The 13457-nt window shown below is 44.1% G+C and overlaps 1 protein-coding gene across 4 annotated transcripts in view; it reads right to left on the reverse strand.

Moving 5' to 3' along the window:
• TRPT1 (tRNA phosphotransferase 1) overlaps positions 1-13457 on the reverse strand; it is a 137621-nt gene that overhangs the window by 49526 nt on the left and 74638 nt on the right. For all 4 annotated transcript variants that reach the window (XR_010189427.1, XR_010189425.1, XR_010189426.1 and 1 more), the window contains exon 5: positions 4944-5106. Coding sequence is in view for 1 of the 4 variants with exons in the window: in XM_063944943.1 (XP_063801013.1) it covers positions 4944-5106 (163 nt within the window). In the remaining 3 variants the exon portion in view is untranslated. The remainder of the gene's footprint in view (positions 1-4943; positions 5107-13457) is intronic.

A 13457-nucleotide genomic window follows, 5' to 3' on the forward strand; every position in this document is an offset into this window, starting at 1 on the left:
GAGAATTCAATGACTGATTTAACTGCTGCATTTGGTTAGATAAATTATCCACCCAAGGCGGATTCACCATAGGGACAAATTGTGGTTGTAGTGGCACAGGTGGTCCCATAGGGGGCGCTAGGCATTCTACCAGAGTACCCAATAAGGACATGAACGCAGCCCAGGGTGGCTCCTGAGTAGACACAGGAGCTGCGGACTGACTAGGAGGTGTATGACACATAGTACACAGACCATCATACAAAACTTCCCCCTCTGGTAAATCCTTGGAGCATGCTCTGCATGTTGCAGGAGCTTCCACAGATTTACTGCCCTTTCTGTTAGACATTGTAATATAAATGCAACAACAGAGCGACTTGGAGGGTCATTCCGAGTTGATCACACGTAGCAACTTTTTGCTGCTCGTGCGATCAACTAGACGCCGCCTATGGGGGAGTGTATTTTAGCATAGCAGGGCTGCGATCGCTTGTGCAGCCCTGCTATGCTAAAAAAGTTGTGTGTAAAACAAGACTAGCCCTGCAGTTACTTACCCTGTGCGATGGATCCAGCGATGAAGGTCCCGGAATTGATGTCAGACATCCGCCCTCCAAACGCCTGGAAACGCCTGCGTTCGGATATCCACGCCCGGAGAACGGTTAGTTGACGCCCCAGAATGCCTTCCTCTGGTCAATCTTCTTGCGGTCGCCTCTGCGACAGCTTTCTTCGTACAGGGCGTTGCTGCCCGGCGACAAGACGCGCCTGCGCAATGCGGCCCCCGCACATGTGCAGTTCCGACCCGTTCGCACCGTTGCGATGAACCGCAGCTTGCGAACGGGTCGGAATGACCCCCTAAGTACGATGAAGCCAGACAAAGTACAATACCTGCGAATAAATCCGGTATTATGTGACTGAATACACAGTAGAATATACATATTAGATAAATACTGTGTCGCACTATGGGGGCAATTCAGAGTTGATCGCGGCAGCAAATTTGTTAGCAGTTGGGCAAAACCATGGGGGTAATTCCAAGTTGATCGCAGCAGGAAATTTTTTAGCAGTTGGGCAGAACCATGTGCACTGCAGGGGGGGCAGATATAACATTTGCAGAGAGAGTTAGATTTGGGTGGGTTATTTTGTTTCTGTGCAGGGTAAGTACTGGCTGCTTTATTTTTACACTGCAATTTAGATTGCAGATTGAATTCACCACACCCAAATCTAACTCTCTCTGCACATGTTATATCTGCCCCCCCCTGCAGTGCACATGGTTTTGCCCAACTGCTAAAAAAATTCCTGCTGCGATCAACTTGGAATTACCCCCCATGTGCACTGCAGGGGGGCTAGATATAACATTTGCAGAGAGAGATTTGGGTGGGTTATTTTGTTTCTGTGCAGGGTAAATACTGGCTGCTTTATTTTTACACTGCAATTTAGATTTCAGTTTGAACACACCCCACCCAAATCTAACTCTCTCTGCACATGTTATATCTGTCCCCCCTGCAGTGCACATGGTTTTGCCCAACTGCTAACAAATTTGCTGCTGCGATCAACTCTGACTTAGGCCCTATATTAGAGACCCAGACGCAACTTGTACAGAATATAGGGGGTCATTCCGAGTTGATCGCTAGCTGCCGTTGTTCACAGCCTAGCAATCAGGCTAAAAATCGGCATTTCTGCGCATGCACCATGGGTACAATGAGCATCGTGGGTTTGCACAGAGTGTAACGAACATTCCAGTCGCACGGCCGAACGTAGGAAGATTGCCATGAAGTGGGCGTTTCTGGGTGTCAACTGACCGTTTTCAGGGAGTGTTTAAAAAAACGCAGGCATGGCAGAAAAAATGCAGGCGTGGCTGGGCGTTCGCTGGGCGGGTGTGTGATGTCAAAAGCCGTCCCTCCGTCGTTAGAATCAACGCACACGAAGAGTAGCTACAGGGCTACTCTTGTTTTGCACAAAAAGATTTTGCAGGAGCTCTGCTACACAAGCGTTCGCACTTCTGCAAAGCAAAAATACACTCCCCAGTGCGCAGCGACAATGCGTTTGCATGGCTGCTAAGGACTGCTAGCGAGTGATCAACTCGGAATGACCACCATAGTAACAATTATATTTGGGAAACACTGAGAGTGAAACCACACAGCAGATACAGGCACACACAGTCACAGACAATGCAGAGATTATTATTACAATAAAGCTGCACTGGACTAATATATGTTCATATATCACAGCGCGGTCAGTAACCGGAGGATATATCAGAATACTTGTGCAATATACTCTGGAAACAGTACACTCTTTCTCAACTAACGCTGTCTGTATACTTAAGTGTTTGTAAAGACTCAGCACTGGATACAGGCGGCTTTACAAGGGAGATCTTGCCCTGCAGTCCCAGAGACCAGCCGCAGCTATGATCAGAAGATGGCGCCCAGTGTCTCAGTCATGGAGTGAGGGAGAGTGTGAGGCAGCACCAGGGCGTTAAAATCTGCAGTAGATCGTGCCCTGGGCCAGGGGAGGGGCTACAGGTCAAGCGGTTCCTCCCCTATGTTGGACTTCCACTGCGGGTACTGTGAGCCTTATTGAATGAAGTGTTAGTACATCCGACCTGTACTCATACGCCTCGGTGGTCTAGTGGGGTCCCTGCTCGGTGACAATGTCCACGCCAGTGCTGCGACCCCTCTCTCTAGGTTGCGGACAGAACGCGATTTAATGGCGGGTGCACCCTCCGTAGTAGCCACACGAACCAGGAGAGCAGTCTGCGACTCTGTGCCTAAGCTGGGACGTCTCCGTCGCAAGTACCCGTGAACAGACCGTGGGAGTATGTGACGCCGCTTGGGAGGTGATGGAGCCACAGCGCTGAAGTGTCACCCTGACATACAGAGCTGAGACCCCAGAGAAGGAATCTTCTTCAAAAAAGCTTTTTCAGGGCTGCCCAGTGCAGCTACCCCCCCGTTAAGTGACCTGCTCGAAACTGAGCTCTCAGTGCCTGGAGGCAGGGTTATAGAGTCCCCAATGCATCCTGGGACAGCCTAAAGCTTTAGCCTGTTGGTGCCTCTGGATCAAGATCCATTCTACACCCCGATGTTTCCATGTGGAAACCAATGAACCCTGCTGCAGAAATACAGCTAAAAGCAACCAAGAACATTGGACTTGTTCTGAAGTGGCCTTCTATAGACTTGAATTGAAGTTGATAATGTCAAATATTACCTTTAATATTACCTTTAAACATAAAGCTATATACCACTACCGTTGAGCCGCCATGGCCGCTAGACCACGTGCAAGTGCTACGCACTTTGCACGCTATTTGCGTACAGAGTACCGTACGTGGTACGCACTTGACGTACACACGCTGCGCTGAGTGTATGGAATACACACAGCGAGCGTACACACAGTCGATAACCTTTAAACCTTATTATTAAAACCACAGTAAGAATATGCTTATACTCTAAACCTTAATAGCCAAATACTGTAATGATGTAACGTTTAAAACCCTTAACAATGTGTTTGCTGTTTGAGCGATTTAAGACGCTAAGAGAGCCCTTTGCAGGAAAGTGAAGACACAACACCGAATTTGGTTATAACCGCAGCAGCTCTAACACTGCCGTGGATTATTCAGAGTAAAAGGGAAAAACAGTACAAATTATACACTACAAACTAACATAGAAATCTAACAGAATAACAGAGAATAATCGCTACAGAGAATATACATACGTGGGAAATCGTTCGTAAGCGCGACCTGGAGTCCAGTCCTCAGCTGTTCAGGTAGAAAGCCTTCAGAGACATGAAACTGGCCAGGCAACAGTGGTCTTTATATACACAGCATACATTCACAATACAATGGTACCTTGTAATCTCATTGTTCATTGGACACAGGAATGTGTCTCTACATTACAGCAAAGGTCATAGGTGGATTTGAACAGGTGGGCTGTGTCTTTCTCCAACTGCTCTGGTGGGAGGTATCCTCAGGATTCCCGCCGCATGTGTAATTTACAGCAAATACAGTTAATGTTCATAATCTACTTTTGTACATAACTATACGCAGGAGCGAGCGATCCTTTCCTAACTAACATCGGAATGTTACCCTTAAAATACCCTACAGCTGGATACTAGACACCACCTTTCAACCTTTATTTGACTCTTCCTATCATGCAAAGAGGAATCTCTCTGTCCAGGAACAGTTTAAACTAAACATACTCGCTGACATGGTCTAGGGGAATATTAACTACAAAATGCACTATGTGGGTTAAATATGCTACGATCGAGTCGCACGCTACACGCTCACAAACTCTACCGTAAATGCGCATACCACGCGCCAAGGCGCATGGCCGTAGAAGCTCCGTTACGCAGAGTGCGGATATGCGCACGCACGGCAGAGCGAGTGCACGCGCAGCGGGCATGTGCATGGGGTTAGTACAAGGCATATGCATCATGATATTTTTTGACTTTGACAAAGTCTATTGAACATCTATGGAAAGAGCTGAAACATGCTGTCTGGAGAAGACACCCATCAAACCTGAGACAGCTGGAGCCAAACTAGGCACTGACAGGTACAGAAGTCTCATCGAGTGCTACAGAAATATTAGATAAGGGTCCCACCCTCATAGTCCATGCCATTTAAATTTAACTACTTAAAGCATCCGTTTAATCAAAAATCTAATGTAAAGTCTGACTTCTATTAAATATGAAAAAACAATGCTGGATGCAGACTCCTTTTGTCATCTATTTTTAGTATATTGGGGGATAGCACAAACTGAATAAGGAATTGCTTGCATGCTATACCCCCTTGTGGTATTCCCAGCACATAATGTGGATGGGAGAGAATGGGGCTGCACTGTCTGGGGAATAACCATCTTGAGGTCAGCACTATTTGTATCACGTGGGGTCATGGATTAGCACATTGAAACCACTTGGTTTATTCCTATGATGTGAATGAGCCCCAAAAAGTTTGCCTATTTGAACCACATGCTGACAATACTCACCGCTAACAACCTCCTCTCCTGGAAGCTGTGTGGAAAGGTGGATGTGTGTCCGCTTCATACGAGAGAGGCCATAGGCAAGAATTGAAGACCAGTGACGGAGATAAGTCCCATGTATGGCTTGTGCAGGCAGCTCTGTTCCTACTGGGGTGAGATCAACCTCCACCTACAAAAAGGAGACAGAATGTACACAATTCTGCTTCTTCTCACAATCTTATAGCGATTACAAATAAAAAGAAGTTAAACCAAACAGGATGACAAAATCACCACAAGTGTGAGAAGCTGAAGAAAGACTAAGGGGGTAATTCTGAGTTGATCGCAGCTTCAAGCTTGTTAGCAATTGGGCAAAACCATGTGCACTGCAGGGGAGGCAGATATAACATGTGCAGAGAGAGATAGATTTGCGTGGGGTGTGTTTAATATGCAATCTAAATTGCAGTGTAAAAATAAAGCAGCCAGTATTTACCCTGCACAGAAACAAAATCACCCACCCAAATCTAACTCTCTCTGCACATGTTATATCTGCCCCCCCTGCAGTGCACATGGTTTTTGCCCAACTGCTAAAAAATTTCCTGCTGCAATCAACTTGGAATTACCCCCAAAAGACGATGAATAAGTCTTAATAAAAGTTACTTCCCTAAAGAAATGATCCCGAATACATTACATGCATCAAATCTAAAAACAATCATATACCAGAGTTATTAAAACAAATGCAATAAGGGCATTCTCACATCACATTGCCCACCCATTTCTTATTTTGCAGCTATAATTTAAGTGTTTTGGCACGTATATCACACATCCCATAATGTACATGTTATGAAGGTGAAGCCCACAGACCTATTCCGTCCAGAGGTCCTCGGAGCAAGAGGCAGCAGATAGGAGGCCAGTCCACAGCAGGTAAGGAAGTTCATTTTGTATGTTTAAATAGAAAAAGATCCCACTGGCTAAGTTACCATGACTACAGCATGCTAGCTAAGGTTTACACATACTGTATATTTCAGATTTCAGCTCTTTGCACTTATTGGAAATAGTATTAGAATCTTTCGGATCCTTCTGCCAGGATAGATAGCAAAAGTGCTGTTTTGTGGTAAATACTGATACAGGTTGAGTATCCCTTATCCAAAATGCTTGGGACCAGAGATATTTTGGATATGGGATTTTTCCGTATTTTGGAATAATTGCATACCATAATGAGATGATATGGTGATGGGACCTAAATCTAAGCACAGAATACATTTATGTTACATATACACCTTATACACACAGCCTGAAGGTAATTTTAGCCAATATTTTTTACAACTTTGTACATTAAACAAAGTGTGTCTACATTCACACAATTCATTTATGTTTCATATACACCTTATACACACAGCCTGAGGGTCATTTAATACAATATTTTTTATAACTTTGTATATTAAACAAAGTTTGTGTACATTGAGCCATCAAAAAACAAAGGTTTCAATATCTCACAGTCACTCAAAAAAGTCCGTATTTCGGTATATTCCGTATTTCGGAATATTTGGATATGGGATACTCAACCTGTATATGCAACCTCCTTACTGTTGTCCAGTCAAGCTTAGCTCACCAGGTCTGCCAAGATACCAGTCAGACACCAGTATGCAAGGCCGCTGGAAGGGAAACAGCTACTCCTGGTTCACATTTGTGTGTGTGGGTTGCGTTACATCACCCTGAACTACAGACCCAGGTACTTTGTATTCGCCTATTCAGCTACCCTTGTCCAATTCGTCTCCTCTCACTGCACCTTGTTAAAAACATTTTTATACCATTCTCCTACTTACATCTACCTCGCTTTTCTCCAACACCTCAGTTCCATCCTTCCATTAATTACTTCCCCCAGCCTGTAGCTTCAAATGTTCTGTCACCTGCCTCATCTTCACTCCCCAGATTCCACTAGCTGAAACTACCCTCTAACCCAGGCATTCCCAACATCAGTCCTCAAAGCTCAGTAACAGTCCAAGTTTTAATGCTATCCATGCTTGAGCTCAGGTGACTTAATTAGTACCTCGCTTATATTCATTTAACCCATCTGTGCTGCAGCCTGGATATCACAAAACTTGCACTATTAGTGTGCCTTAAGGACTGAGGTTGGGAATGCCTGCTCTAAACTAGAGCCTTAACTGAAACCTGCTCTCTCACGCTGACATTGATCTCCTACAGGGATCTTTCCTTCACTAACACTCATAACCAGGTGACCAACAAGGTGGTGTAGTTTTCCTACTGTCTGCACAATAAAGTCATTCCCTTATGACCTGCCTGCCTCTCCTTCTTGTCCTTAGAATTCCGTAACACGCTGCATTGCTGGTATCTACCACTACTCTGGCCCAAGTGCTTGGCAACCTCAGATGAAATGAAATATGGCCGGTGCAACAAGATTACAGTGAATTTTGTACTAACGTCCTTTGAATTCAGGAAAATTGATAAGATGGAATCGCATACATTTTGCTTCAATATAAATGTTTCCAAGAAACCTTACTGTCCTTTATTGAAACTTGGCTCTTTTACTCTTACAACACTTTCCCAATAGGTATCGTTTCCATTCCTAAACAAAGTCTATTATCCACTCAATTAACCTCCCCATTTACTTAAAATGTAAAATCAATACTATTCATCAAGATATCTCCATCATCTCACATCTACATTCTGTTCCACTCACCTACCCGCCCTCAGTTCCTTCTCTACTGTTACTGAGGATAAGGTCTTCACACTCTCTTCTCCCTCTACATCCTTCCTCCCCAATACTTGCTTGCACCAAGGTTACTTCTTTAACCTGTCTTTCTTGTGCAAGTCAAATGACTTTCTAACAAATATTTAAAATGCCAGCTCTATTATATACTGTGGACGCCTGCGCATCTTATTACCATGTGCTATGAATGTGCGCTATACATTGCAAAACACTGCATCCCATAAGAGAAAAACAATACACCCACACATTATCTGAGTTCCAAAGCTCATAGATGTATATATTTGTTATTAAAATAGGTATTCAATATATCACAATGTACAGTATACTGTATATATAGTTACATGGTTACAATTTACACAGTTAGCAGTTATTACAAACTAATTCAAATACAGACACGGCCAGCAATACAATTACCATATTTTGCTCAAATGCTCACTACGCTCTATATCACTCTCTCTCTTAGTAAAATCATGCAGCCACTGGACAGACAGCATCTCCACCACCATCTGGGACAAAAAGGGCAGCCGCCTCTGTATGTGATCACCTATACACTGAGTCTCTTGGGGGCGTGCACAGATCTCTTGTTATTAGTCTAGGGGAGGGAACTTTCTCATTCATGATGAGTCACTGGTCAGTGTCTGGGCTTTTGTTCAAGGTTGCTGGTCGACTGGTTTCCTGTCCATCACATGCTTTAAATGGAATGTCCATTGTTCTTTTCAGAATTGTGGCTTTATATTCCTACATTCAGTCATAACTAGTGATGAGCGGATTCGGTTTTACTCGGTTTTACTCGGTTCTCAAAACCGAATCTTATTGGCTCACTGATGTCACGTAAGTACTAAAATCAGGCACTACTAGTGTTGAAACATACAATATGAGAATTTGAGCCTTAATGAGCCACTCTCTGTAAGTGATTTTTCACTAGGGGCAATCTTTGTGTGAAAAAAAAAAAATTATTATTAGCTGATAATCAGCTAATTGTTGGAGGATGTTGTAAAGTCCTGCAACGCATGCGTTGATGTGCAAAAAAACAGGTATCCAGATGAAGGAGGATATTTACCAAGTCCTTAGTGGTAGTTCAGCCGGGTATCCCACCTGGCGGGGTTCTGGAGCAAACTCTCTATCCCATCCACACCAAAAAGGACTGGAATCTCCAGATGGTACTGTACAGATCTCTCTGTACAGTCCACACATATCCTCACATGTCTTCTCATTCTATGCAATAGATAGCACCTTTCCTTATGTACATATGCCTATAGATTGTAAGCTTGCGAGCAGGGCCTTCCTACCTCTATGACTGTTATCACCCAGTTTGTAATTGTTATTTCAAATTGTAAAGCGCAACGGAATTTGCTGCACTATATAAGAAACTGTTAATAAATAAATAAATAAATAAATGGTAAACAGCGTCCTGTATATCACTTGCAGGAGTCCTCAAAGGTGCCCAGGTCAGAGATGTGGCCACATCTCTGACCTGGGCACCTTTGAGGACTCCTGCAAGTGATATACAGGACGCTGTTTACCATCTGGAGATTCCAGTCCTTTTTGGTGTGGATATCAATAAAGGGAGAACCACCATCTTTGCTGCGAGGGATAGAGAGTTTGCTCCAGAACCCCGCCAGGTGGGATACCCGGCTGAACTACCACCAAGGACTTGGTAAATATCCTCCTTCATCTGGATACCTGTTTTTTTGCACATCAACGCATGCGTTGCAGGACTTTACAACATCCTCCAACAATTAGCTGATTATCAGCTAATAATAATTTTTTTTTTTTCACACAAAGATTGCCCCTAGTGAAAAATCACTTACAGAGAGTGGCTCATTAAGGCTCAAATTCTCATATTGTATGTTTCAACACTAGTAGTGCCTGATTTTAGTACTTAGGTGTTTATATGTATATGTGTATCTGTGATATCAATTTTAATTATATATAAAAATATATTTTTGAGCGCAGTTGGCATTTCTTGTTTATTCATATGTATGTTTTTTTGGGGTGAACAGCTATCATCCCGTTTCCAACAGCAGCTTAGGAAACCAGCTCAGTTACAGCGCCGGTTTTCTCTTCACCATTCATGGTGAAGAGTTTTACTTTTTCTTCACTGATGTCACGTGTTTTGGATAGACAACAAGATTCGGTTTTGAGAACCGAGTAAAACCGAATCCGCTCATCACTAGTCATAACTACTCATTGCAATGTGCTGCAATCTAACCACAGACACCAAATTAACACACTCAATAATCTGATTACTTTGACACCAAGCACGACATGTCCATCTTGCTCCGCTCCAATAATACACATACATGACGTTACTCCATTATATAATTTAAAACATTATGATGTCTGGCGCTTGATATGTTCAATTTATGTGCCGTATGAAATATGTGTCGAATCTATCTTTGTGGCATGTCTGTGTAAATGCATATGTTACCATATATTGCTGTGCTTGCTGCGAGTATTTGCAAGCTTAGCGACTCATAATGTGTGGAGTCTGTATGTTCTCTCTAAGTAATATTTTTGACTCCGACGCTTTTCTTTCTATCTTCACATGTGCTCCACATCACATCATCTTTCCTTTCCTCAGCAAATCATCTCTCATTTTTCTCCTCTCTTTGTAAACTACTGTACTTGGGAGGCATGTATACAAGTGCCTTACCCACTTTCTCACTACTCACTCTTTTATTCCACCCTCTGCAATCAAACTTCCACCCACTATATTATACAAAGACTCATGGCTGAGTCAAGACTGTGACCAATTATCTACTCATGGCTGTCAAAGGTTTTTTTTTTTTATCTCTTCACATCAGTCACGTACCCTCTTACTCAACACTTCTCAATCCCCTGGCCTTCGTAACAGCTTTCTCCTAGGTAACATGCTAATTTTCTGAAGCCTCCTTAAGTGTCTCTACTTTAAACACATCCTCCGCCTGATTCTATTTTCCTGTAGCATCCTTTATGGCTCTGTTCTCAGCCATTTTCTTTTTTCTCTTTATGTCTCCTGCCTTGATGAGGTTCCACTACACCACTATGTAGAAGACAGCCAGTTCTGCCTTGCTTTTCCTGACCTCTCCCCTTCTCTTTTTTCTGCATGTTTAATTGCCTCGCTGCCATCTCCAGCTGTAAGAACACTACCTAAAGTTCAACATGCCCAAAATGCAGCTCATCATCATATCCACGCTACGGTCCCCACAACTCCCCTAGTCTCCCTCCCTGGTGACATCATCACACTCTTTCGAGTGCCTTGGTGACATACTGAGCTCCATATATCCAATCCTTTGCACTGTCACCTACTCCTACAAACCATTGCCATTCTCACTCAGCACATTACCAAAACGGGATAGGTATGAAAACTGGCGGCCGGGATCCTGGCCGTCAATATACCGACAGCGAGATCTTGGCCACCGTTATGCTGGGAGCGGGGAAAGTGCTACCAAGACCCTTGCTGGCTCGCTGAAATCGCCATGTTGCTGGCACGGCGGCTTGCTGTGCTCACCACAGGCTATATTCGCCCTGGGTGTGGATCATTAGATCGACAGTTTCTAGGTCGACAATATTTAGGTCGACAGTCACTAGGTCGACAGGGTTGGAAGGTCGACAGGGTTTCTAGGTTGACAGGTCAAAAGGTCGACGTGAGTTGTTGTTTGTTTGTTTGTTTTTGGTGTAGTTTTCTTCATAGGAGTGACCGGGAACCCCAATTAGTGCACAGTGTCCCCTCGCTTCGGGCAAGGTGCCTCGCTCCGCTACCGCTTGGCACAGATTACCGTTCCAATCGTAGTCCACGTGGATCGTTACATACGAGAATGTTCAAAAAAAGAAAAAGAAAAACCTCATGTCGACCTTTTGACCTGTGACTGTCGACCTATAGTGGTCGACCTAAACATTGTCGACCTAGACAGTGTCGATCTTCAGACCGGATCTCATTCGCCCTCTATGGGTGTCATGGACAACCATAGAGGGAGAAAAGCCTGTGGCGCCGACATCTGGGATCCCGACTAGCGGTATTGTAACGGCTTCCCATCAAGAACATATACATTCTCTGCCTTAACTTCTGCAATCTCCTGCTATTGGCCTTCTCATCCATCATCTTTCCCCTCTATGCTGCATCCTAAATATGCACCAAGACTCTCTTGCTGTTCTATATTCACTGCACCAATCTGCAAAGTCCTGCGTCATCTCACCCATACCTCTGGTATTTAATTTAAGTTACTCGCCCTCAACCTGAACACCTTCACCATGGACCTTGTCACAATATACATATTCTTGATCGGTTAGTCCTGCTTCTGACTTGCACTTTGTTTCCTTTCTAATAGCCAACTCTCACTCCACCTTCAAAGCTTTTCCCATGTTACTTCCCACTTACAGAACTTCCTACCCTGAGTAACCAAACTCACGCAACCTTAAATCTTTCATGTGCTTTCTCAAACCCTCTCCTTCACTACAGCCTATCCTACTGCTACCTAATACTACTATATGTGTATGTTCTACCAGCTACATGGTCTGTCCACTGCAAGTCCCACTAGCAACTATTGCATCAGCATTACCTTCTCCATTTAGACAGTAAGCTCTCCAGAATTAGCCTTATCTACCCTATGTATGCACTTCTTTTATCACTCTTATATATACTTGTTCATTGTTAAAAAACTAGAGATGAGCGCCTGAAATTTTTCGGGTTTTGTGTTTTGGTTTTGGGTTCGGTTCCGCGGCCGTGTTTTGGGTTCGAACGCGTTTTGGCAAAACCTCACCGAATTTTTTTTGTCGGATTCGGGTGTGTTTTGGATTCGGGTGTTTTTTTCAAAAAACACTAAAAAACAGCTTAAATCATAGAATTTGGGGGTCATTTTGATCCCAAAGTATTATTAACCTCAAAAACCATAATTTACACTCATTTTCAGTCTATTCTGAATACCTCACACCTCACAATATTATTTTTAGTCCTAAAATTTGCACCGAGGTCGCTGTGTGAGTAAGATAAGCGACCCTAGTGGCCGACACAAACACCGGGCCCATCTAGGAGTGGCACTGCAGTGTCACGCAGGATGTCCCTTCCAAAAAACCCTCCCCAAACAGCACATGACGCAAAGAAAAAAAGAGGCGCAATGAGGTAGCTGTGTGAGTAAGATTAGCGACCCTAGTGGCCGACACAAACACCGGGCCCATCTAGGAGTGGCACTGCAGTGTCACGCAGGATGGCCCTTCCAAAAAACCCTCCCCAAACAGCACATGACGCAAAGAAAAAAAGAGGCGCAATGAGGTAGCTGACTGTGTGAGTAAGATTAGCGACCCTAGTGGCCGACACAAACACCGGGCACATCTAGGAGTGGCACTGCAGTGTCACGCAGGATGTCCCTTCCAAAAAACCCTCCCCAAACAGCACATGACGCAAAGAAAAAAAGAGGCGCAATGAGGTAGCTGTGTGAGTAAGATTAGCGACCCTAGTGGCCGACACAAACACCGGGCCCATCTAGGAGTGGCACTGCAGTGTCACGCAGGGTGTCCCTTCCAAAAAACCCACCCCAATCAGCACATGATGCAAAGAAAAAGAAAAGAAAAAAGAGGTGCAAGATGGAATTATCCTTGGGCCCTCCCACCCACCCTTATGTTGTATAAACAAAACAGGACATGCACACTTTAACCAACCCATCATTTCAGTGACAGGGTCTGCCACACGACTGTGACTGATATGACGGGTTGGTTTGGACCCCCCCAAAAAAGAAGCAATTAATCTCTCCTTGCACAAACTGGCTCTACAGAGGCAAGATGTCCACCTCATCTTCACCCTCCGATATATCACCGTGTACATCCCCCTCCTCACA

The sequence above is a fragment of the Pseudophryne corroboree genome, chromosome 11 (assembly GCF_028390025.1).
Source record: "Pseudophryne corroboree isolate aPseCor3 chromosome 11, aPseCor3.hap2, whole genome shotgun sequence".
Classification (NCBI taxonomy): Eukaryota; Metazoa; Chordata; class Amphibia; order Anura; family Myobatrachidae; genus Pseudophryne; species Pseudophryne corroboree.